General features: G+C 39.2%; 2 protein-coding genes across 3 annotated transcripts; both read right to left on the minus strand.

Annotated features, from left to right (window-relative positions):
- On the minus strand, positions 1 to 16,890 carry atp6v0a2b (ATPase H+ transporting V0 subunit a2b). The gene is made up of 20 exons (XM_084055849.1): positions 16,096 to 16,890; positions 15,298 to 15,376; positions 14,641 to 14,738; positions 14,241 to 14,378; positions 13,976 to 14,073; positions 13,199 to 13,325; positions 11,834 to 11,916; positions 10,998 to 11,091; positions 8,800 to 9,012; positions 7,358 to 7,508; positions 7,112 to 7,251; positions 6,847 to 6,992; positions 5,867 to 5,957; positions 5,640 to 5,758; positions 5,336 to 5,546; positions 4,181 to 4,300; positions 3,957 to 4,073; positions 3,564 to 3,681; positions 3,106 to 3,277; positions 1 to 2,006 (listed from the first exon to the last, which is right to left on the minus strand). The coding sequence occupies exons 1-20, from the start codon at positions 16,210 to 16,212 to the stop codon at positions 1,904 to 1,906; spliced, it is 2,535 nt and encodes an 844-aa protein (XP_083911975.1). The 5' UTR covers positions 16,213 to 16,890; the 3' UTR covers positions 1 to 1,903.
- A 499-nt stretch (positions 16,891 to 17,389) lies between these two features.
- Positions 17,390 to 24,816, minus strand: tctn2 (tectonic family member 2). 2 transcript variants are annotated; one of them, XM_084054173.1, is made up of 18 exons: positions 24,698 to 24,816; positions 24,226 to 24,342; positions 23,719 to 23,792; positions 22,756 to 22,957; positions 22,525 to 22,625; positions 22,220 to 22,419; positions 21,281 to 21,401; positions 21,032 to 21,188; positions 20,344 to 20,427; positions 20,097 to 20,216; positions 19,909 to 19,983; positions 19,459 to 19,557; positions 19,218 to 19,335; positions 18,640 to 18,743; positions 18,329 to 18,476; positions 18,036 to 18,170; positions 17,820 to 17,908; positions 17,390 to 17,717 (listed from the first exon to the last, which is right to left on the minus strand). In XM_084054173.1, the coding sequence occupies exons 1-18, from the start codon at positions 24,789 to 24,791 to the stop codon at positions 17,596 to 17,598; spliced, it is 2,160 nt and encodes a 719-aa protein (XP_083910299.1). In that variant the 5' UTR covers positions 24,792 to 24,816; the 3' UTR covers positions 17,390 to 17,595. The 2 variants fall into 2 exon arrangements, with proteins under 2 accessions (XP_083910299.1, XP_083910298.1); XM_084054172.1 differs by having other exon boundaries at positions 18,036 to 18,176.
- Between the last annotated feature and the right edge of the window lie 363 nt (positions 24,817 to 25,179).

Genomic DNA, 25,179 nt, shown 5'->3' on the forward strand with positions numbered 1-25,179 from the left:
TACAATTCAATCAAATAAAATTTATTACCATCTTCAACATAAACAAATAGAAAATTAAAATAAAAACAGGAATGTATTAGTACAATGTATTTTTTTTTCTCCAATGTAATTCCTTGTGAAACCCATTCTCATTCTAAAAACAGACAATATTGGGGCTGCATTAGAAGAAATGACATGTAGAAGAACCAACCCCATGTGCGAATGTTATCAGTTATCAAAGAATGTCAAGGCAAATGCATCATACAGTACACACCTCTACAATACAGTGGTTGTCTGAATATTTTACCAAGTTTCGAATCTTGTTCCAATATCAAAGGCCACACCCTTCAAAAATGAAACACTCATAAACTGAAACACATTGCCGTTTGAACACCACAGCGAGATAAATTGCGATTGAGAAGGTGCAAGAACTCCCATAATGTTGGGAGTATATTATGTTCCCTGGGTCTCATGTTCCAAATATCCACCCTTTTGTGATCAAATTCACACACATACCCCTTGGTGCTGAGCCAAACAGTAGAAACCGGTGGAACAAATTTTAAAAAGGAAGGCTCGCAACTCACTTTTTTGCTCTGCAGAACTCTAACGTTTTGATGCGGTTGGATCTTCTTCGGGTTAAAATATCCATGGACACACTATCCACCTAACCGGACCTGGATACTGTAAGACCCTGGGAACATAATAGACACTAGGAACATAGGGGTGACCCCATCATGTTCAGCATAATGATCACAAATAAAACTGGCCAGATTTAATCATTCCAATGACAAGTAAAACTAGAAACATAACATAAAACACAAGTTAGATTTTAGTACACTAAAATAATTTCATAATTTCTTAAATCATATACATACTAAAGCATTGTTTGAGAATGATAAGGCTTCACACATCTTTCCAGTCTACACAGTAAAATCCACAGCGTTAATTTAACTCACAGTTCAATCAATACTTACTGTGTAGTGCAGACTTTTACTGCCCTATCGCCAACTCATTTCATGGCTCTAGAGCAGCTAAAACATAAAAGGATGTGAAGCTTTCAGTGGAATGTGAGACGCTTCCCACAAGGTGATGGGGGCATAAACAACATTGTAAATACACATCTTCAAGAAGCATATCACAGTATGGGACAAACATTCCACTTTCAAATTGATGCACTTTGATTCCAAAAACAAAATAACAATAGTAATAATTTAAACAATCGCTCTATAAAAGTATATACATCTCTTATCACATTCATGTCAAAACACTTTTCAATACAGAAAAGTCAAATACCCTTTGCAATTTCTTGATAGACCCAAAATATGAAAAATGGAAAATAGAGGATAATATTCTCATTCATTTGGTTGTACTTCTGTAAGGCAGTCAGTGCAAGAAAAAGTATAAAATAAAATGTGAAAAGGAACTTTTGCATCCCACTCCTCCCAGTGACCTCATTGACAGAAAAACTCTCAAACATACATTTAAAGCAAATAATTGGTTTACCATGTGGATGATGTAATGTTGAACAATTTCAAATGGGCCATGTTCAATTTCTCTGTGCAACATAAATATGAATGAAGCTGCAAGTTCTGATTCTGATACAAGAACGCTCAGTGAGCACATGAGTGAAAAAAATCATAATCCCGGGCTAACAATTTGTACTGTCTGTAGGCATGAAGAGGTCATCATTAGATACAAAGTCTTAGGCATTCTTGGGCTTGTAGGAAGTTACACTTTTCAGACTGCCTTGTAAGGCTTAGGAAGCCAATCATGTCAGACCTCGATTTCTTTTAAACAAACCTTCTTAAAAAAGGTAAAAATGTCATCAGGTCATCATGAAGTATCTAGGTGGCCTTTAGAACTGATCTCTGCTGGCACATTTTGGCTGTGTTTACTACAGGACAATGACGACCTGCGTGTCCTTTCATAGCAAGCCATCATGCTCAAAGCTGGATGGCAGGAGGGCGAAGGAAAAGGGAGAAAACTTGATCCCAGTTCCACCGTAGAATTTATTCTGGAACTCCACCCTGAGAAGGAAAACAAATGTTTAACTACAGGAACAGTGATTAATCAACTATTCTTCCTAATCTGTAGTAATCATTGGTTACTTTTTACTTTATATTTTCAGATCAAGAGAACCACTGATGAACCTGATCAGATTTTTTTTCAAATATTTCTTTCCCTTAAGTCTGTTCATGTTAATTTATTTGTTGTGTATCATGTCAAAACCTTTGTTTTATTGATATGATAAGATATATGTATTATGTACCCGCTTTCTCTTCTGACAGGTAAATAAATAAATAAAAAGGCAGTATAAGTCCAATGTTTACCCATCCATAGTTAGGAAAGTATTGTAACTAGGTATGCAGTTTATGAACAAAGCCATTTTGTATTAAATAAACATGAATAACAAGCACCATTCAAATAATATTTTTGCCGAACAAATTTCCCCCTTTAACCCATTAAGACCGGGAAAGCCTATACGCGGTTGGTTGTTATACCTTTTAAACCGGGAAAGCATCCGTGTTATTTTAGATGTTGCTATGTATATAGCAACAGGATTTCTTTTACATTTTTTGAATAACAAATAGAAGATTTTCTGAAAACTTAGATTAGGATTTAGAAGGCGTTTTTAAAATCGGCCTCAGGTCTAAATGGGTTAAAATAGCATACACTTATCCTAAAATAATTCTGCTCAATCAGTGCCCAGCTACTGTAGCAATTCCAGTGCAGTATCTCCAGATTATGAGATATAAAAATCCAATGGGTCCACACCTCCTGGGTATGGGAATGAAAATGATAACGCATGCGTAACTATAACCTTCACCATTTTTTTTATAGTTGTGTGTGAACTCTGCCATTCACTTGACTTAGAATGATTTTTACAACTATATTTTTTATAGTTATAGTGCTCAGAGTGAATGGCCCTTTAGATAAACATTTTCGTTTGTCTTGCCAGTCACTCACTTAAATGTTTAAATTAGATTTTTCATTTCCTAAAACAAATTGTAATTATGGAATGAAGCAGGCTGTCGAGTCAGTTGTAAGGCCAATGGAATTATTAGTCCAAATAAATAACATAATAATAATAACAGGAAATCATTGTGTAGGGGGCATGCATCTTACCAGTGCAGCCTGAGGGCATGAAGGAAGGCAGACAGTCCCTCCATTACCAGGAGGATAGACACTGTGAGAACAGCAAACAGGCCAAACACAGGGACCAAGAAAATAATGCCTAGACTGGTGTCCATCCGCAGCCCCACACGCATCACCATAGTCCACAGCACCTCAGACAGCTCTGTGAGAGCAGAGGCAAGGAGACATTCAGTCCAGTGATATTTGAGAGCAATAGAGATCAAGGAACAAGAAATATATTGCCTTTTTACACTACAGTAGTGGAATATCATTCTCAGGGCTATCATTGGGTGTAAATTATTTAGGTCAACAGACCAAACCATCCTAGGTCAAAATCTTAGTTGCAATAGGTTCTTGCAGTTGATTTGCCAGTTGTTTTTTTTTACAAGGAATTAATGGCAAATTTGTGTTGAGTGAGGGTCTGTGAATTTCACAAGGATGATACTCACGGGCATGTGCCAGACTCAGAGCCCAGAGCCTTAAGTAGGAGGCTGTGTTGGAGACGCAGCCTAAGCAAAACTCTATTGTGTGGATGGCCTGGTGTAGGAATTCATCTGCAAAGTCAAACTTTCAAAACAGAAAAAACAATAAAACATTACTTGGGTGGGGGCAGAAATCTGCCACTAATGTTGCATGATTGTGTTTTTTAAGTGGTAACATAATATGACTAGCTCAGTGGTTCTCAACCTTTTCTGGATCCGGGACTTCCGGCTTGAATATTAATGTTATATATTATTATTATAATTTCCCAATTATTTGTTGGCCCAATTGCAGTATCCTCACGGCCCACAGGTTGAGAATCATTGGACTAGCTGAGAAGACAATGGTGTTGTCGTGCCAACCTCCTCTGTCTGATGCTCTCTGCTGGTGGAGAGGTCACTGTGACTGCTTCCTTCCTCCATGTCTTGAGCCCTCATAAGGGAGAGTTCCTCCTCACTGCAGCGTCGCACACGCTCATACTAAGGGGGTTAGTGACACAAATATTTAGGCACATGACACATCATGCCTATCCACACACATACAAAGGCAAGAGCACACACACAAAACAAGACACAAGGAAACTCACCCTGTACATTCCTAGGTGGCGGCCTCCATTGTGAAGCCAATAAAGGTAAAGCGGTTTTCCCAGCAGTAAAACAGGCACGGAGAGCAAAGCAATGACCACCAGGAACACCTGCAGTCCAGTCTAGATGAAACAGAGCAGACATGTTCATAAGCTTCTCATATCCTCTGCCTCAGTGACAATAACCAGCTTAAAAGGAAGTGGACTTCATCTGATCAGTATCGATCAATTAAAATTTGTGATGTGACCTCTGCAGTAGAACCAGCATCTGCAATTAACTTTGTTTCTCCACCAGCTACTGTGGCAGGTAGATACAACTTTTCTACCTGCCACTCCCAAAACCAAAGCAGAAAACATCACAATTAAACACAGACCTTGGAGAATAATTGTAGTTTTTTTTTGCTCTGCATTAGGGCTAACAACTACACTTTCAGTCTTAAACATTGGCAGATTTTACATTATCATCATTATATTTTGGATGGAAAATGGTGCATATAATGCATTCTGATGGTAAGCCTAGAGTATAATCATGTTGCATGACCTTTATTCATCACCTATTGAGCCAAGTTCAACTGTGGTTTAGAGGATTTGACTATTAAAAATATAATACTGTAAATTGAAAGCCTTGAGGATAAGGGCAGATCATCATAAATATTACATACATCAACTTATTTACCATCAAGTTAAAGTCAATTAATTCATTTGCCAATAATCAAGCTTATAATTCACGTTTTATGTTGTAATACATTGAACTATTATTACCATACATATTTATTAAGTACATTCAATATTGAGTATCTGGTTTAGAGGCTGATTTGAATTTATTTTCCCACAATTCTTTCAATCATTCCTGATGTCCTGATTTTGCACAAATTTACTGCTGATTAGAACAAATCTGTTTAAAAGGTGAGTCGTGGCTTCATGATGCATTTTACAAGCAAGTCTCAACATGAAATGATCGCTAAGATATTAAGAATAATGTTTTACAACTATTTTATAGACGTGATAAGGGTTCTCATTTATAAAGAAAATAATGCAGAAAACCTACCCGCCACTGTGGAGGGTGACCTGACAATTTTTACCAGTCACAGCTAACAATCTACCCACATTTGGCGGGTATTTATTTCAAACCTAGAGTCGAACAGAGTTCCTTCTCACCTGTCCTGGATAGAGGGGCTGTATAGCATCGCCCTGCATGAGGAACATGTTTATAAAGTGGATGAGGATGCTAGGGGCATTCTTGGAGTCCTGAGCAGAGAAGGCCAGCCACTTGTAGAGTATCATGAACACCAGGTAGCCAAACAGACACAGCAGGAACAGGATTTCGGGAAGAAATACCAAGTACAGGTTGTATTTCTTCCTAAAGTGCCTATGTGGGTGTTGACATAAATAAGATGTAGTTATGCTCCACAAAATTCTGTCAATACAAGCCCTAACATCAAATGAAGACATGGTTACTTACAAGTGGTTAAAGATACTGAGGATGATCCCAAAACTCATGTGTATGACGCCCAAGGTTACTGACATCTTCATCTTATATGAGTTTAGGAAAGTGAGGCGATTGGATGCCAGGTTCCAGATCTTCACAAGGAAAAGAGAAGGGATGTCATTTGAGTGACTAATATACAATAACATTGATAATTGATGTCATGCATGATGTTTATTTATCTGACAATAAGAAACATTCACCGGGTCGATTCCCAGCGGGTAGGGCCCTGTGAAGACTCCTGTAATATTTGGATCCAGACTTAGAAAACGATTGGCCCTGATATGATCGTCACTGTCGGGTGAAACAAAATATTAGAAAACATATCCAAAACTGTTTCATTGTCAATACATAGATCTGTCTTCTCTAACATGTTTAATAGAAATAGACATTCTCATTACATGGCATTCACTATTAACCAGACAATATGTAGAAATGGGACTTTTGTTACATTTGGTTGTTGAACGGTTCTACACTTTCCTACAGCAATGGTTCTCAACCTGGGGGTCGCGACCCTCCAAGGGGTTGGCAAATAATTTGGAGCAGTCGCCAGGTGCTTTTCTGAATGTGCTCAAAAATAAAAATAAAAATACACAAATACATTCATAATTTTCAGTTTTCTCTGTTAATATTTCAGTAGAAGCACAATCAAGAATATTTAATTAGTAGGCAATATTTGTATGAGGAAGAGAGAGCAAGTGAGGATGTTTCTGTGCTGTGTTTTTATGCGTGTGCGCGCGCGCACGCCCGCCCGCATGCACTCAAGCCTGTGTCTTTACTACAGTGCTGAATCTGCGCTCCGAGCAGCAGGCAAGACTCAATCCTTACTTTTGCACCATAAACTTAACTTGCTCCGTCAAAGTTTAGGACACTATAATATGTCAACAGCAAATAGTTAATCTATGTAAGGAAACATTACTTGTACTGTACTCTGTCGCCACAACATGGAATGGGCTCTCAACAGTACTGGGGACAGTGGCTGGATCTAGCCGTTAGTTAGATCCGTCAAAAAAAAACACCACACACCTGACACCCCACAAGGATCGTCAAAACTCAACATGGGTAAGAACGTCCAGGCTTAGCCCGTTTACAAAGCGATGCGAAAACTGTATACCAGCAAGAGTTATTACAGTATGATTTACCTGCCATGTTATGAAATGGATCAAACGTATGAAGTACTCACGTCCATTTCATGGCACGGACACTCCAGCCAGAACCAAAGATGTTAAGGGACTTGGAGAAGCAGTCATTGTAGATGAGACCAGTATAGATTGAGAACAGGCCCATCATGAGAATGATGTAGCGGCCCTCAAAGAATGTGTTCCAGATCTGCAAAAACATAAATCACACAAAACACTAAGAACCAGGTAAATGGCAAAGACATATATGTACCAAGTCTGCTTGTGAACAATGCATGAGTCTACTTCTAGAGTGGTCTACTTATTCACCTCATTCCTGGTGCGTTTCAGTTTGCGATCGTTTTCATAGAACACCATCCAGAAACCGAACAAAGCCATGATCAGGCCATGACCCAGGTCACCAAACATCACAGCGAACAGGAAAGGGAAGGTGATGATTGTGTAAGGCGCTAAAGACCAGATGGCAGAAAGTCAATAAGACTGCTGTGGACCCATGGCAGCTGAATGTGCATCACACACACAAATTACAAAACAGAGTGGTGACCACATACATACCTGGGTTAACCTCTCTGTAGGTGCCCACACCATAGGCATCCACAATATTCTGGAAACCGGAAGTGAATTTGTTGGTCCTTATTAGTGTGGGGGGAGTGTCGTTGCTGGGGATGCGGTTGACAAAAGACGGAACTGTTGCGCCACTCTTCCTCTGTGAACAACAGTGTTGGGCAAGTTACTTTAAAGGGATTGTAGGCAAAAATTATAAAAAATGTTGTCAAACACCGCCGCTCCACTCACCCCCCTCCTCATCAGCAGTTCGTTTCCCCGACCACCAGGGGGTGACGCAGGGGGGACTTCTAAACGGGCCATGCCGAAAATAGGTTGCTTTATTCGGATACAATGCGTGTCACTGACCGCCCGGTCCGCCCCTGCCGGCTCTCTGAATTTTTATTTTTAAATAGGCTCTGTCATGATAAATTGACTACATATATGAAGTTAAACAACTAAATTCTATCCAAACGATATCTTAAAAGTAAATTCCGTGCCTCAAAAAAGAAGTTTGAGAGCGTTTTTTTTTTTTTAACCGAAAGTAAAAAGTAAAAATTGCCCACAGAAAAACAATGGCGGCTCGTTCCATTTTTGTCGGCTGCACTCGGTTCCGTTTGGTTTCACTCGAACAGTTCACACGGACGCGCATGGACGCGCACATGCGCGCGTTAATTTACGTCCCGGACAAACATAAACTGTAGGGAAAATACGGATTTCAGAAAGAGGGCTGTGTTTCAATGCAGGAAAACACCCCAGCATCATTATAGTGGCTGATAGAGGGGAAACATGTAAAATATATATATATATATAAATATCTTTTACATTTAGGCTTAATGTTGCCTAGAATCCCTTTAAAAAAATAACTTGTTAGTTATTGTAACTGCTCTCAAAAAGTATCTAGTTACTTTACTAGTTACTAAATTATAAAAGTAACTAGTTACTTGTCTTTAAAAATAATAGTAAATAAATATATACACACACACATACTGTATATACACCGTATATAGTTACTTCAAAATGTATGTATACATTTACATGTTGCTGAAGCCACAAAAATGTGGAATGCCCTACCAAAAGCCGTGAAGGAGTGTAAAACCCTACTCTCCTTCAAAACCGCTCTAAAAGAGTACCTACAGGTGGCTGCAATTTGAAACTGGCCCCTGTAAAAGTCAAAGCCTTGCCCGCCCGCCCCGAACTGTTTACAGTAAATATTTTCATTTTTCTGTTTTCAAACGGTTCATATGATGTTTTGCATAGTAGTGTATATCTGTCTGTCATTAAATGTCTCTGAGTACAAAGGACCCCAATGGAAACAAGCCATAGGCTTTCTTGGGTTTTAAATCCTCTTAGCTGACCTTGTATTGACCTGTACTTTTTCAATCAATATTCAATCAATCAATCAATCAATCAGAGGTAACTTTTGCATCATGTGTATTGTGTAGTTTTCTCACCGAGCCTTCCTCTAGCGCCATCCGCAGGGTTGGAAGGTCACTGACAGGACACCACACTTCAGCGATCAGACACTTGTTTGTGACATCAAAGCTACACATGTTGAGGATATAGTAGATGGATTTCATCTTTTTGACTTGGATGACCCAAGTGTAGACAGACTCTGATGCCTTGTTCAGAACCTGTTTCAGATAGTCCTCTGTCCTGTAGAGCACCTAGGGACATGAACAGTTGATGAACAAATATTCAATCCACCCCCATTTAAAGAAACAAAGATATTTCTCTTAAATGTCAGAATTTGTGATTAGATCTGGAAAACCAGGCAGGGGAAACAAAATAAAACAAAGGGATCAGGAATGCGATCAGGAACTAAACTTGCTAATGTTTACCGAGTCACTCAGCATAACATTACGGCGTCAGTATCGTGGCATTTTTAAAAGCACTTAAGCAGAGTATAAGACCCGATACAGATATCGGAGCATCCCTAGGGATCGTTCCCAATGGGCATCGGCCTAGTTAGACTAAGTATTGAGTTGAGTATGTGAAGGATATCTTGCGGAACATATGGATACATATTAACGTGAGTATAAATGGGCCTTAACCGCCAGCCCTTTTTTACGGATGTGTACAAATCCCGTAGGTCTCAGTTTCAGGTGTTGCTGGAAATATGGCTTTTGCTGGGGAAATTACGTGTTTGTGTGTAGGTATGTTTGAGCAACAGAGGGAAAGCAAGAGAAATTCAACTAGAAAAAGTGCTCATCGGAGCCCAGGTCTCTACCAGGTCAGGTAGGTTATTGTGGGCCAGTGATGGTTGGAATTCAGTCATTATAGAGGTGAGTGTAATCTGTAGAAGTTGAGGGATTAATGTTGATTAAGTTATTGCACAACATATTATGTCGATTTGTGGGAGGAGTATAGAATATAGTTTTGAGTTTGAGTTACTGTTAATTATGTTGTTATTAAAGTGAAATGGCGTGTTATAGTATTATAGTCATAAATATCAGACAGATCCGTGTTGATCATATGACTATAGATCATTTGTACAGATTTATATGATGTTTGGACAAAATCAATAGGAGAAATATTTAAAAAAATGTTTTGCAAAAATCGGCCTCCTGGTGGTGCTATAAAAGGCAGATGTGAAAAAGGGCAGAGGTTTTTCCTTTGCCACTAGGGAGTGTGCGTGCAAAGTTACATGCCGATTGGTCTAATATAGGTAAAAAGGCGAATCGGCCTGTTATAGCACCACCATGAGGATGATTTGAAAAATGTAGGGTGTCATTTCTTCCTTGGCCTAGTGGGAATGCGCGTGCAAAGTTTCACAGCAATCGCACACTGCGTTCATGATTTGAGGCATTTTGTTCAAAGCGGAGAACTCCTGCAAACTTTGGAAGCCAATCTTAGCCAATCAGGATGGAATATGGATCACATGAATATAGAGATACTGTCAACCAATTTGCGAGATGTTTGGACAAAATCTGTAGGAGTTATATAAAAAAATTGTTTAGCAAAACTCTGCCTCCTGGTGGCGCTAAAACAGACCGCGGTTCTGCTCTGGCATCCAGGGAGTGTGTGTGCACAGTTTCATGTCGATCGGGCCAACGGTGCCGTAGATTAGCTGTTCAGACAGACATGCGGACGGACGGACGGACACACACACACACGGACAGACAGATAGGGGGCAAAACTTAGTCTCGGCACGTCTTTGGCCTGGCGGAGACAATAAGTGTGTAGAGGGGGGGTAAGACAAGGGGAGGAAAAGGTCTCATGTAGATCATGTGCTACAGGCAGCTAATGTAATTCTTGGAGCATTGCTCCTCCGGATGGCTAACCTACCACAGCCGCCAGTACTGGCTCCCAAAGGAAATAAAAAGCTCATTCATGTTACATTCATGTGTTATTTTGTAACTGAAAATGACCTCAAACTGCTATCTTTCCACAAAAGACTGGTACAAGAGTTACCCTCGCTGGGATATAATGAATACATTATACAGTATGTTCCAATCCAGTCGGAACACCTAAGCAGCTTATATTTTAACCAGCAAATGATAGCAAAGAAATCTTTCAAGTAAACCATTAGTCGGTGAAGAAGTCACAAATTTAGCTGTGAAAGCAAACTATACATGTTTAACCACTTTTCTGTGAGCTATTAAGTATAGGAGCAACAAAAACCTTTTGAATGATAAAAAATTAGACATACTGTGTGCAGGTCCTGAATGCGGGTTCTAAGTCCCTCTACAACATCATTTCGCTCGTCATTGCTATTGGGATATGGATACAAGTGACAGTGATAGCTGGGGAGAAACAAAAAACAAGTGTTAGCCAAAAGTCAGATAAGCAGTGCTAAACAGTGACAAACCGCAAACTAGAAATACTTCCATCACGGTTGTATGCCCCAGATGCAATTTATAACCTAGTCTGTCTGGACACCAGGCATAGGGATATTTCTCCTATCGTCTCTCTCTCTCTCTCTGCACATAGTTTGTGTCTCTTTCTCTGTGTTTGTTCTTTTTTTTATACACTACTTATGTGTATGATGATGTGAGGCATATGTTTGATGTTTGTGATATAGGGGAGTATGAATACAATTGCTTAAAATTGTTTACATTTTATTCAACTGTGAGGTTACAGTGACCTTAACCTTTGACCACCAAAATCTTCACTTCATCATTTTATCCTATTAGACATTTGTGTGAAATTTGTCGTAATTAGCATTATTATTAGCACATTAGCGTTTGTGCCAGATGTAATGAAATTCTCTTATGGTGTTCCTGAGATGAGGTCACAGTGACCTTCACCACCAAAACCGAATACATTTTTTGCGCCCAAATGGACATTTGTTCCAAATTTGAAGAAATTCCCCTACGGCATTCCTGAAATATTATGATCACAAGAATGAGACATACGGGTGGATGTGCATACAGACTACGCAAAAACGTTGGCCATGCAGGGAGCGTTACCATAGTGAGAAAAGAAGATGATGCCTGTGGCTAAGGCTGTTACCGGCAAAGGCATAAAAACAAGTTCAATCATTACCAGTCACAGATCTTCTTAACCTTCTGGCCGATTTGTTCCCCCCAATAAGAGATCAGGAACACCACACTTTTAGTAGGTTCACCCTGTAAAGGAAATAACAGGAAATGTTGTATATCCGAGCCACCAGGACCAACGTTTCAAGTGAAATTAATTCACAGTGTCAACTCCAGAATAGTACATGGACATCGTCAAGCCAATACGTCAGATAAAACTTACATGAACAAATATATCAATATAAACTAGTTAAACTACATCATTATAGGTTGGTTTCAGTGGATATCTTAGTGTAGACCACATATCAAAATAAGAATCAAATTATAAAAGTGCACTCAAAGCGCAGATCTCCGCCAGGCTGGGTTGCCTACAGGGCAGTGTCGGTAGTGGGGTGCAGCCGTCCGGACACAAGGAGGGTGCAAAGGAAAATTTAGTGTTGGTGGCGCCCCCTATGAGCAGAAGTGAAAGCGATTTGCCGATTTTGGAGGTGCGCTATAGAGGCCCATCAACATGCAATACCAATTTGGGTATGATTGGATGTTGCGTTCATGATATAATAGGCCCCGGCCACAAATTTGAGATAGCAATTACAGGCAAACAGTACAGAGTATCAAACCCCTGTTTGACATTCATGTCACATGATACACAAGACCATTTGTGGCCAATATGGTGGGTCCAGTCATATTAATGCTACAAAACTGTGAAAAACAAGAGGGGGGGCTTGGAACTCACTTTTAAAAGCTCCAATTGCTATTCACAGCAGCAATACAAATTGGAGCATTTAAAAAAAAGTGAGTTGCGAGCCCCCCTCTTGCTTTTCATGGTTCTTTTTGTGAAGTGAAATCACTTTTGGCCTAAATTAATTTCATGATTTGTGGTATTTTTTGCCAAATGGGCCCCTCACGCAAATTTTGGAAACCAATCGTAGCCAATCGGAATGGAATATGAAGAATCTGACTGATATATCTTCATCGTCATGTGATCAAGATGTATATCAATCAGATTTTTCATATTCCATTCCAGAGAGAAGGTGTACTAACTAAGTCTGTTTTGAAGGCGGAAAATGTAGTCAGGACTTGTTGCGTCAAGATCAAAGGAATCCAGGGGAAACTTTTTTTTATTGTTGTTGTATGACCTACTGTTCAACAGTTATAGGCCACTCACAGTCATAATGACGGGTGAAAACATAATCCCCATAATCCCTTTCCGGCCAGGCGGAGATAACTAATGAAACCTGTGGTCACTTTAATATGCAGATATTTTCATTGTTTAATAAAAGTGTCTTTTTCTTTACTGCTGATCATCTAATCTCACTCTGAAATGCAGGGAATTGGTAAGGACTGTGGATAATATTAACTCAGGGGGACATACAGTGTCAGGGTCTTCAAGATACTCATCAATCTCCGAGTAGCTGAGGATGGTGTAGCCTTTACACACTCTCCACATCATCCGCTCAAAGGCCTCTATCTTTGTCCTGTGTATCAGCCCTGAGATAAAACTGGGAGAATGGGGAGGCAAACAATTTAAAAGCATAACAAGTGTGCACCAACATATCGTTGCTGTTGGGCGTAAACCTACCTGTATGTACAAAGTGAAGTTTTCCAACGGATCCAATTCTAGCTATTATTTAGTCACAAGCTCTTGTTAATATGTTTCATTGGTTAAATATTGATAAAACCCAGAGGCAACCTTAACCATTTTCAAACTGGCGTCCCTATTTTGGCATGTCATTAACCCATTTAGATCTGAGGCCGATTTAAAAAACGCCTTCTGAATCCTAACCTAAGTTTTCAGAAAACCTTCTATTTTTTATTCACAAAATTTGAAAGAAATCCTGTTGCTATATACATAGCAACATCTAAAATGACACAGATGCTTTCCCGGTTTTAAAGGTATAACAACGTATAGGCTTTGCCGGTCTTTATGGGTTAAAGGCTTAGTTATGTTCCAAATTCTTAATAAAATAGCAGATCTACAAGCTTGCGTGTTGCGATGCATTATGAGTTTGTGGATCAGCTATTGTCACTACTTTTGCATGACAATGTCATATAACAAAGTATAAAATAGGGCATTCAGGTATGACAAATCATCAAAAGATGAAGTTTGGACAAACAAGGTATGATGATAATTTGCAGTATAGTCCCTCACCCCAGTTTGGCTCCAAGCCTCTGCATGCTGTTGTAGTCCATCATGGTGTCCTTTTCCAAGAAGGGAAACTCTTCATACTGCACTTGTAAGGGCTCATGCTGCAAGACAGATAGGGGAAATGACAACTGTCAAAATCAAAAGTGAAATACAAAAACTCACATGATGTTCAGTTCATGTGTTTTTTGATATGTACTTGTTTGCTTATTCATTGAATAATAAGAGGCAAAAACAAAGGAGGAAAAAAAAACATTGCCAAGATGCTAACCTCTGCGCTTCGCTGAGCAAAGTTGCGTGTGATACGCAGCATGTGCGTGTACTCTGTCAGTTCCAGAAGATTCTTTTGTAGCTTCTCTTTGTTTCTGGTGACCTCGCTCAACTCCACTTCCAGCCTCTGCAGCTGCTCCTGTAGAACAGAGTGACATGCACAGATGAGCAAAGTGTTACACTTCAATATTTTGTGTCTCTTCATATAAGTGTGCTTTTAACTAAAGGTAAAATACGACATAAGAATAAAATTGTGTTAATTTCTACACTAGTACAGACCACCACAGACACAAACTCTGCCTAGTGTGGAACGTTTTATGAACATGTAAGATGGAGTAGGAAGCAACTTACAGTATGATAGAGGGATAGCAAAAACAAATAATATATATGCAATAGCTAACCATTATAACCATGACATGCTTGGGCAGTGGAGCAACTGGGTTCACATCTCCTTCTGGAAGTGGTATATCAGCTTTTTTTATTTCCCTCAAAAGGTATCCTGTAAAAGATAGAGTATATCTGTCAACATAAGGTAATCTTTTCAGTTATCACTGTAACACAAATACAGATAATACAAGGAGAGTAAGGATAGGAATGATACTGCCGAGCCTAATCTGTATCCAGGCAAGCTCTACTATGACCCCTTGGGTCATTGGTCCTCAATTGAATGAAGAACCTCAGAGCAGTGGTTCTCAAAGTGTGGTCCACTGTCTGGGACCCTCAGTGTTCCTTGAGAGGGTTCCAAATGGACCCTGTAACTCAGAGTTATGGGGGTCCTTCAAATTAAAAAAGTTTGAGAACCACTGCCTCGGGGGGTATGATTAGAACCAATCTAGGCTGGCTTGGCACTTCTTTGGGGGATAGAATCCTATCACAAGTTGTCTTCTAGTTCTACCTTATATGGGCCCAGAATTTAATCTCCTGCAAATGGCCTCCAATTAAACCACCCTTCTGCCTCGTTGACCACTCAGATGATTGGCTAGAGAGCGCTTCTTAGTTTTAAGCCAAATAGGCACTTCTAGAAGTTAAAGCGGTGTATGTGTATTGTGTATCCTTACCAAGAATCCTCTCCATCTCTTCGCATCTTTTGATCTCACTGACAAACTTTCGTTGGAAAGTGTTGACACTGGGATTGAGCTGAAAGGTGCAATGTGGAAAACATGTGTTCGGTCAACAATTAAAAGTATCAATTTGCAAGGGAAATAAGACCTCAGTTGTAACTAAGTTGAAACAACAAATCAAGTTAAAGTTCCAGACTATTTTGTTCAGGTGAAAAGGGTGTCAAATCCAATAGTTGTCCGTATGCTACGCAACTCAGTGTATAATCTATTAGTTAATGTGCTTTTGCCGTTAGCCAATTAAGTTATGTCAACTGTCTTTGACGGAAGTTTTTGCAACAACATGTTAGCTGCTAAAGCAGCTGCAGCACAATCGTGGTGAAAAAAGCACTCAAATGTTTTACCTAAGTAAAAGTATCAATACTGCAATGTAGAAGTACTCTGTTACAAGTAAAAGTCCGGAATTCCAAAATTACTTGAGTAAAAGTACAAAAGTATTGGTATAAAAATGTACTTAAACGTACCGAAAGTAGAAAGCACTCATTATTCAGAATGTCCCATTTCACAAGTTTTCAAATGTATAAAATGTCTATAAATCATTTAAAAATAGCAGATCTACAAGCTCACTCTCACAAGCTCTCTGAGATGTAGTGGAGTAGAACAGTAAAAGTACTGAATATTGTAAATACTCCAGTTAAAGTAAAAAATAAAAGTAAAAAATACCTCAAAATTGTACTATAAAGTACAGTACTTGAGTAAATGTACTTAGTTACTTTACACCACTGTGGGGAAACTTACGTCTCTGAACTCCACCAGTCCCATTTCTCCCAGTTCACTGATACAGTCGTACGAGGATCCGGACTGCAGGAACAACTGGGCCAAACACATCTCCTCACCACGGAACAACGAGCCCATGTTGACAGGTTCCTTTCAACCCGACAGACACGTTGATATTAGCTAGTAAGCTAGCTGCAGTCTCGTTAGCCAATGTTATGGCCGTTATGAGCCTCCATTTGAGCTCTGAGTAACTTCTGCGTTATTCCGGGCTCCGTTTTAATGTCAATTGTTTGACTCAATGTTGACGCTAACGTCAGTGTAGAGTCTGCTAGCGAATACCAACACGCTCGCCCCAAAACACAGTCGCCCCCCCACCCCGGGACAAATCCCGCGGTATTCCAAAACGTGACCTCGGTAAACTATGCTTAAACCTAACCTTAATCCTAAACTTAACCTCAGTAAAGCTATGCCTAACCCTACTAAACGTATGTCCAACCTTATCCCCTCAGTGAAACAAGTACGAGAACCGCTGGTCCACGAAGAAAATGGGGGCGAGCGTGTTTTGGGACGAGTCTTCCCGTTCCCCTGCTAGCTATTAGCCGGCGACGAGTTGATTCCGTGGTGAGAAAAGCTTATTTATTCCGTCTGGTCGAATCACTTGGACACTGGCCGCTTCATTTCCATTGTTAACGTTGGTTGTTTGCTCGCATACTGTACTCCCAGTTGTGTAAAATTATAATGATCTCATAGAACACTAAGTTTCATCAGACTCCAGCTAACAAGGTAATGATCCAGGCTCCTCCACGTCATTTCTCACTCACTGTCAGACCGTCATTCAGAGTCTTGTTGCCAGATTTTTGCGAGAGAAATAAGCAGCCAGGTCTAGGAAAACAAGGCCAAAGAAGCAAGCTCACAACGCGTTGCATGCGAGCTTGTAAGATAAAATGTGGAATATTTGGAATATTTTTTAAACGTTCTAACAACACAAATCTGGTACAGGGCTCTCTGGCGAGAACCACTGGTTTAAATAACAATTTAAAACATTGAGAGCAAGCCTAAATAAGCAAGTACACTTTAGAAACAAGCCCAAAAAACTTTTTTTACAAGCAACTTTACATAGAAATAAGCCCAAAGTCGCTTATAATAAGCTGATATGGCAACCCTGATTCAGAGTCCTTACATGACAGTTAACCTCGCGTCACCAGTCTTTCCACCCATAGATATACATCTATGTTTCCACCTACATGACAGTGAACCGCCCAAAGGAGAAAAAAAGCACAAATATTTATATATATATTTTTTTCATTTCAAACGATTCAGCAACCTACTTTTATTTACACAATGATACATATTAAACATCCTCTTAAATTAAATTGTCCACAGGGCAATATCACAAACATTTTAAACACTCTCCCTTGTCCCTGTCTCTCATCTTGATCAGGACCTATGTCAGGTACGCTCTACAGTGGGTCCACCACATTATCAATCCACTATTGGGTCTTTAATTAGAACTTGTACGTTTTAGTGAGAGGAATTGTTCCACGCCTGTCGGATTTGTCTCCATGGAGTCCCAAGAACCGAGGCAGCGATGAAGAAGAAAACTAGGATGAGACCCTTGGCCAGTGACTGGGAGTATGGCTCACCTGAAAGAGGAAAAGAGCAGATAAATCAGTAATGCTACAGCCATTGACCACTATTTGGAACACACTTCAACACAGCCTCTGTGGGACATATCAAAGTCTCACCTGTATAATATCTGGTGATGGGGAAGGCAAGCTCAGGCCAGCACACATCATTTCTGTCACAGTCATACTCCGTGAAGTTGATTTGAAACCTAGGAAAAAAACAGGGGACAAAAGGGGAAATGCATCAAAAACCATCAGACAGCTCAAAGGGAAATGTACACAATTCAAAGTAACTATTAAGCTATATTGTTAAGTTTGTATCATTTGAGAGGGCACCTTGTTTTGGGTGGTCCAGTGTTGATGGGAATGTCAGTGAAGGTAATTGAGGAGGTGACCGGGAATGACTGAGTCATTTGGTTCATGCATGGAGAGGAGTCACCTCCTCCACACTCCATTCTCCAAGTAGATACACTGTAACTGGAAAAGAGCCACTTATAGAGACATAATCTTTCACACATCTAATGAGACTCATGATTCCTCATAATCTTAACCATTTTGGTCTGTGTGAGGAGAGGGCATATTATAGATTAATGAAAAAATGATTACAAAAGCAGTGCAGCATTATATACCTGACTTGAAGGCTGTGGATCTCCTTTTGATGAATACCATCTATCACCCCTGTGACAACACTGCTCACATGGATGTGCAAGTGCGACGGAATCCCAGAGCATGAACTTGTGGAGTCTTCTGCAGGATTGCTTGAGTTCAGTGTTACAACTGGAATGTGCAGTGAGGAAAGTGAGAAAGGCATGATGATTAGAGACTGAGAGGCATTTTACTCTTCTGTCACATCCGGGGATGGGATAAGAGCAAAATGGCTTCCATGTGAAGTTATTTTAAACATATTTGTTTATACCATAAGTAATAATTATGTGCTTACAGGTAATGTTTGCCCAGTCTGCCAGGCTTAGGGAATCTGGGTCTCCACTCTTTGCCACATGTGTGGCTTTAAAGAGAGCACCCTGGAGAGAGGCAACAGTGTCTCTAAAGGAGACAAAATCATGACATTATACACACAAATAATGATGGCATACACATGGATTAAAGGAAAATAAAATCTAAAGACTGAAAATTGTTAGGGCCAGGGCTGCGATTCGTGGAACAGCGTGAAAGGACTCCCACACACACACTAGCGCTGTGTTTCATAAACAATTTTCACAATATGTACAATTATAATGTTTGGCCAAACAGCCAACCAGACTTTAACCTTTGCTTTATATGAAATATCCATCATCATTAGGGTTTTCTGGGAGATTCAACATGTGTTCTATTGCTAGTTCAACCACTTCAAATACTCTTTAATTTTAAAGCTTGTAGATAGCCTATTTTTGGCACGCCACATGTTTCCATGGAAGACATGCTGACTTCTATGGAATCCAAATGACTGAAATCAGTAATGGAGACTGAGAACTTTAATCCATGCATACATCAAACGTGAGCTCAGACTCAGTGACTCACCTCAGAATGTTACATTGAGTCAGATTCTGTAGGCTGACTGGTAGCAGACATCCGGCTGTTGAGTTCTCCCCAAACAGAACTGGCCTAATCTCAGCAGCGTAACAGAGCCCACCACTTACTGTTGAAAACAGTAATTTAGTTTATACATAACACCACAACATATAAATTGTTCAATGATGTTATTGCTGCAGCAATGCCAATATGTTACTGTCTTCTTCTTGGATTGAAAAATGTATATTACCTGGCTTCCAAATATTGATTGATGTTCTCTCTATGAATCCTGTATTGTTCTCTGAAGTGTCCACAAATCCTCCAATAACAGGCCTTCCCACCTGATACCCTGAATAGATATATTATATAAAATATTTGCCTGTTAACCAGTGGAACAAGTCTATAACATTGCAGACCTGTCCAAATGGTAGGTTGGCTAGTTTCTGTGATTTGTACATACAGGAAAACAGTACACATAAACTGAGATGACCCTGATTCATTTAACAAGAATAGACCAGACATAATATACAACAAATAAATAGAGTTAAGATGAACATACCCCACCAATGCAAGACACATTCAGTTTAGTGGTGGCTGGCATTCAGTGCTCCCACCATTGAAGGAAATAAACTGCTGCCAAACCTGTGTGTGCATGGATGCAGGCTATATCAAAATGTATGGAGTCTTAAATTGCATTAACCTGGGTTCCCTGAATTTGGCGTGCCTGTAAATTCGCCGTTCAGAAACACAGAAGAGTACCTTGTAGTTAAATGCACTGTTGAAAAGACAGAGTACAACAAATGAGGTCAGTATTCATCAAACATAACACTATAATGTTTTAATGTTATAAACCAAGTAAGTTAGCAAAACTTAGCTGGAGACCCTTACTACTATCATTGAAGGCGACATTCCCAACAGTGCGTGTTAGTGTGATATTCATAAGGCTGTTTCCTCGCCAGAAGAGTTTGTAATCCAATGCCACGGTTACATTCTCACAAAAGTACATCTCTTCATCAGCAACAAGTTATGTGATGATGTTTTGGGGAAAAGAAAAGAAATCAGAAACAATCTCATAACATTAAAGTTACTTATATAAGTTATTAAAGTAATGGTAAATGTAGGGAAATATTCATACTTGTAGGAGCAGTAGGGTCTGTGCTCAAGACAAAGTGACTAAGGTCACCAGCTACTTCATCCACCATGTCCACTGTAACCACACCTGAAATATATTCCACCAAAAATGTCAAAACATTTTAAATAGCAGAATGTGAATGATTGCAAAGTGTGCAATCATTGCACATCATAACCATGTGAAACCATGCATTCCTATTCTGCATATAACCATAATGTTTAATATGTACATGTGACTGAGAATCCAAGTTTGCCACAAGTACATTGCAAGAATGCATGCCTATCTCAAGAAGGCAATACGACTGACCAAATTACAAAAGAATACAAAAACCTCACAACAAAATACAGTGATTAACCACATGAAGCCAGTTTTATACTTTTCTGGTGTAACGCAAAAATAGCGTAAATCTCTCCTTGTATGTTAGCATCTAATCCAGTCAAATAGATGGCTGTTTCATTGACCAAATAATACAACTGGCCTCCAGCCAGTCTGTACACCCTACAAGGAGGCGCTAGCTGAAATGCTACCCAAAAGGCTACATAGAATTACAAAAGTACACATAATCATTAACACGTTTTTAATCATGATCACATTTGTGTACGTGGCCTTATTTTAAATTGTCAAAGAAAGAAATATAAAAATATTATGATTACCAAATAAAAACGAAATATATTAACTATAAATACTGTACCTCCTTGGCCATCCTTCACTTGAACCCTCAAATCAGTTGCTGTAGTCTGTAAAGGAGGTTGATCTGGGCAGGAGCGGAGAAGGGTCACACAGTTTTCTTGGAAGTTTTTCAAGAATGCCACAGGAGCATTGTCTGCACACTGACCCAGGAGAGAATGCTGTGGACACACACGCACACGCATACGCACACCTTGTAGGAATGTGGATTTCATACACCATAAAATAAAAATACAATAAAATAAAAACTAACCTGAGGTATAGTGAAGTATTGATCCTTTAAGGTGAAAATAGGAGTTCCTTGGCGGTAGTCATCAGTGGAAATTGGTGCCGACAACACAGACGGTTGGAAGGAGGGCCCAGGGATTGGTGTGCTGAATATGGTACAGTGCATAGGTATCAGTAAATTAACACTGTAATAAACAAATAACAATGTTAAACATCACCTCTAACTATCCCATGGTGTCCTGCAGGGGAGTGTTCTTGGTCCCTGACCCCTTTTCTTTTTATTATACATTAATGACATGAAATCAGCCTGTGACTGTAATTTATTACTATTTGCAGATGACTCAGCCCTACTAGTCACTCACCAGGAAAAAGAGAGGTAGAAAAACTACTTTTTAAGATCTGTGTATGGTTGGCAGACAACAAGCTGTCACTTCACCAAGCAAATGCCAAGTTAAAACAATCTCCTGGAGAGTGGTAGTAGGCAACTCCGTAGACAGCCAAGGAATCTTTAATGTATCTAGGCTGCACTCCATATAATAAGCTATCTGGAGAAATTATGGCACTCAAAAGATCTCCAAGGTAAATCAGAAAGTAAAATGTTTTGCTAGAATATCATCTCTAGTGGATCAAAGAGCTGTAGTAATACTGGCTTCAGCACTTATACAATGTCACTTCGACTATGCCTGCACTTCCTGGTACTCCAACACCCCTAAGATTTTCTAAACAAAAAAAGGTACTTCACAAAACAAATGAATTATTAGACTTATCCTTAAAACTCCATCCCAGAACACATCTTCTCCATGACCACTTTACTTCTCTTTTGACTATTGTGTGCTTTTGTAATCAATTGTACATGCAATTTGTTAAATAAATAACTCAATCAATCAAAACACATGTTATTACATTATTAAATGTGGAAAATAAAGTCATATAATGGCGTAATATTGTTACATTTGTCTCTTACATGGTTTCTCCCCGATAAAAAAGTCCAAGGTATGGATTGTTTTCAGATGGGGAGTTAACACATAGAAATGGAAACCAATCAGGGGCGTTTTCGGCTGATTGGGCTGAGCACTGATAGGCTGGAGTAGGAGATATGTTCCCACCATACGGCCCAGGGAAACAGTGGGATTCAAATAGCTTCAAATCGTCAGGGGAGCAGTCCTGTGAAGGCAAATTCAAATAGAACATGAACAAATACAATGTAAACTGTCTAAAAATGCCTTTAGCTATTATTTCAGAGTATGTCATTATGTGAAACTCAAATACCGTGTCACAACAACAGCGTATATCACATGCTGTGGGAGTAAGGTCACAGGGACAGGAGCCCAGTGGATGGTACACTTGATTGGGTATTACCGTTTTCTTATCTGAAATAAAGAGTGCCATTTTTGGTTTAGCATTGTATAGCTAGACATCACTTTGCACCGCTGAATGATTACTTGCTCTGAATTAAATTCAGTGTAAAAGATCTGGGATCTGAGCTTGTATTGGACTTACCAGACAGAGGGCTAGTGGGAAGCAACAGGGCATAGATCTTGACCTGGATGATCAGTAAGGCCTGAGGTGTGTCTCCAAGACAGGCAGATAACTGAAGAGTCTCCAAAACACAAAGTGGTTTGGGACAGCAGTCTGAATCGGTCTCATTATCACCACACAAATTCAGGCTTCGGTTCAATCTGAGATGGACTCGTGTTATGGTCTGAGGCCCAAAAGAGGAGACAAAGATGGCAGCATTAGGAAACATTGACTCACTGCTACTGTATATAAAAGCGGACATACAAATAGCAGTCGTTGCCAGAGTGTTTGTTTAACAACATCGTCTCATCTCCTTGTCTCTCCAGCTCTCTAGTAAACAGAAAAAACATTTTCTGGTCAGGATACCAGTTTTATCCTATCAGGAGAGAGAACTCATACAGGATATAAACAAGTGAACTAATTCAACAAACTAAAACAAGCAGACAAAATTGGAAATGGAATATAAAAAATATAAGCTGAAAAATTATTTCTCTCTCCTGATTGGATAAAATTGGTAGGCCTATCTCAACTTGAACCAACTTGTTTAGTAACAAGCTTGACGGTCATAGCTGAATGCTGAATGGTTTGAGAGTCCACCTGGGAAACCAAACGTCCCAGGTTTGATTACAGGCCTCAACAACGTGTTGAAGTGTCCCTGAGCAAGACACAGCCCCAAACTGCTCCCCGAGGCGCTGCCCCGTACCGCTCATTGCTCCTGTGACTTAGGATGGGTTAAATGCAGATAACTCATTTCACTGTGAATGTAAATATACAGTGAAAAAGTATAATCTATATACTATAAATGACATTTACAGCACTTGTATATATAGAAATGTATAGAACATAGATCTTTAACTTTTAAACAAAACATTTTTTTTACACATCACTTACCCTTTTACTCTTACTTACCACCACTTTAATTATAAATAATGCGATGCTTCTTACCTTTCCCACCTGTTCCGTTGTGACATTCCACTGCGTCGTGTTCTCCTCTCCACATGATGGTGGTGAAAGGCTTCCTGTAAATTGTAGCCAAACTCAGCAGATCAACATTACACATCAACTGACTTTTTAGTTTTTAATATCAATAAATTAAAATTGTATATAATGTAAGCGGTCTTATAAGCCCTCAAAGGGTTTCTTACCATGTATGTATGTATGTATGTATGTATGTATGTATGTATGTATGTATGTATGTATATATATATATATATATATATATATATATATATATATATATATATATATATATATGTATGTATATATATATATATATATATATATATATATATATATATATATATATATATATACAGTTGTTGTGCAAATCAAATAAATCAAACTGACATCTTGATGTGTGACAACCCTTTTGTATTTTGCATTACATTTTTTACAAAAAAAACAAACATGATATACAGTATACAACAGCTAGATGAGAGACACTTTCTCTACCTGTGGTATAGGATGGAGATGCTGTCCTAAGCTTCAGAGAGATGTCCTGCGACGCGTTTCCGAGCAAGAATGTTGTGATCGTGGATCCAGTAGCAATTAGATAGGAAGGCTGAAAAACTGTTGAATACAGTGTGTAAGCACATTGATTGATTGAATACTTTATTAACAGTTTGCAAAAAAAGCACATCAAGTACAGTTCTAAACAAAAGGATGCTAAAAGGATTAAACCCAAGAAATCACTATTCCATTGGGGTCCTGTGTATTCAATTAATCGAACATGACAGTAAATGCATAGAATACCTAGGGCAACGTTACTTCATAAGTTACCTCTAATTATTACAATGTTTGCAGAGATATGTATCGATCGAATGTGATATTTAAGCCAAGGATTATCACATTCGCAAGCTGGTTAACGCGCCCAGCTAAGCTTTTTGGCATTAATTTGAAAATTAAGTGTAAAATGAGGCCTTACCAAGGGTACTTTCTGTATGTGAAAAGAGGAAAAACAACACTAAAACGCTCATACAAAGAAAATAAGTCTTAGAGGAACAGTGTGCTTTAGCCATTTGTTCATTTCAGGGAGCCGCCATGGAATGTCTTGGCAACGAATCCTGGACCAATCACAATCTAGAGGTAGTGTTGCCAGATCTTGTGAAAGAAATAAGCAACCCAGGTCTAGGAAAACAAGCCCAAAAGAAGCAACTAGAGCACTATTTGAAATACATGAAATGTATGTAGATCACCGACATTCTAGGGCTAACTATACTGTAGTGTACACATTGAAAATAGCCGATCTACATCAAGCTCACAAATTCATATTAATTTGGGGGTCCATTCCATAGCATGAACAATATTTGAGAACCACTGGTTAAAATAATTTAAAATGTGTGAAACAAGCCCAAAGCAACAACTGCACTTTAGAAACCAGCCCAAAAAACGGCAACCCGCAACTAC

The sequence above is a fragment of the Gymnoscopelus microlampas genome, assembly GCF_963454915.1.
Source record: "Gymnoscopelus microlampas genome assembly, chromosome: 4".
NCBI lineage: Eukaryota > Metazoa > Chordata > Actinopteri > Myctophiformes > Myctophidae > Gymnoscopelus > Gymnoscopelus microlampas.

Excerpts from the sequence above, each read along its gene's own strand:
- atp6v0a2b (XM_084055849.1), bottom strand. The coding sequence starts at position 16,212 with ATGGGCTCGTTGTTCCGTGGTGAGGAGATGTGTTTGGCCCAGTTGTTC. Across the intron at positions 5,958-6,846 it reads GTCCGTGCCATGAAATGGAC|TGACGATCATATCAGGGCCA; the intron begins GTGAGTACTTCA and ends TTCACCCGACAG. Across the intron at positions 3,278-3,563 it reads TCTGAGTCTGGCACATGCCC|AGCTGTCTGAGGTGCTGTGG; the intron begins GTGAGTATCATC and ends CTGCTCTCACAG.
- tctn2 (XM_084054172.1), bottom strand. The coding sequence starts at position 24,791 with ATGGCTAAAGCACACTGTTCCTCTAAGACTTATTTTCTTTGTATGAGC. Across the intron at positions 22,420-22,524 it reads TACGCTGTTGTTGTGACACG|GACTGCTCCCCTGACGATTT; the intron begins GTATTTGAGTTT and ends TTGCCTTCACAG. Across the intron at positions 18,477-18,639 it reads AGACTGGGCAAACATTACCT|TTGTAACACTGAACTCAAGC; the intron begins GTAAGCACATAA and ends TGCACATTCCAG.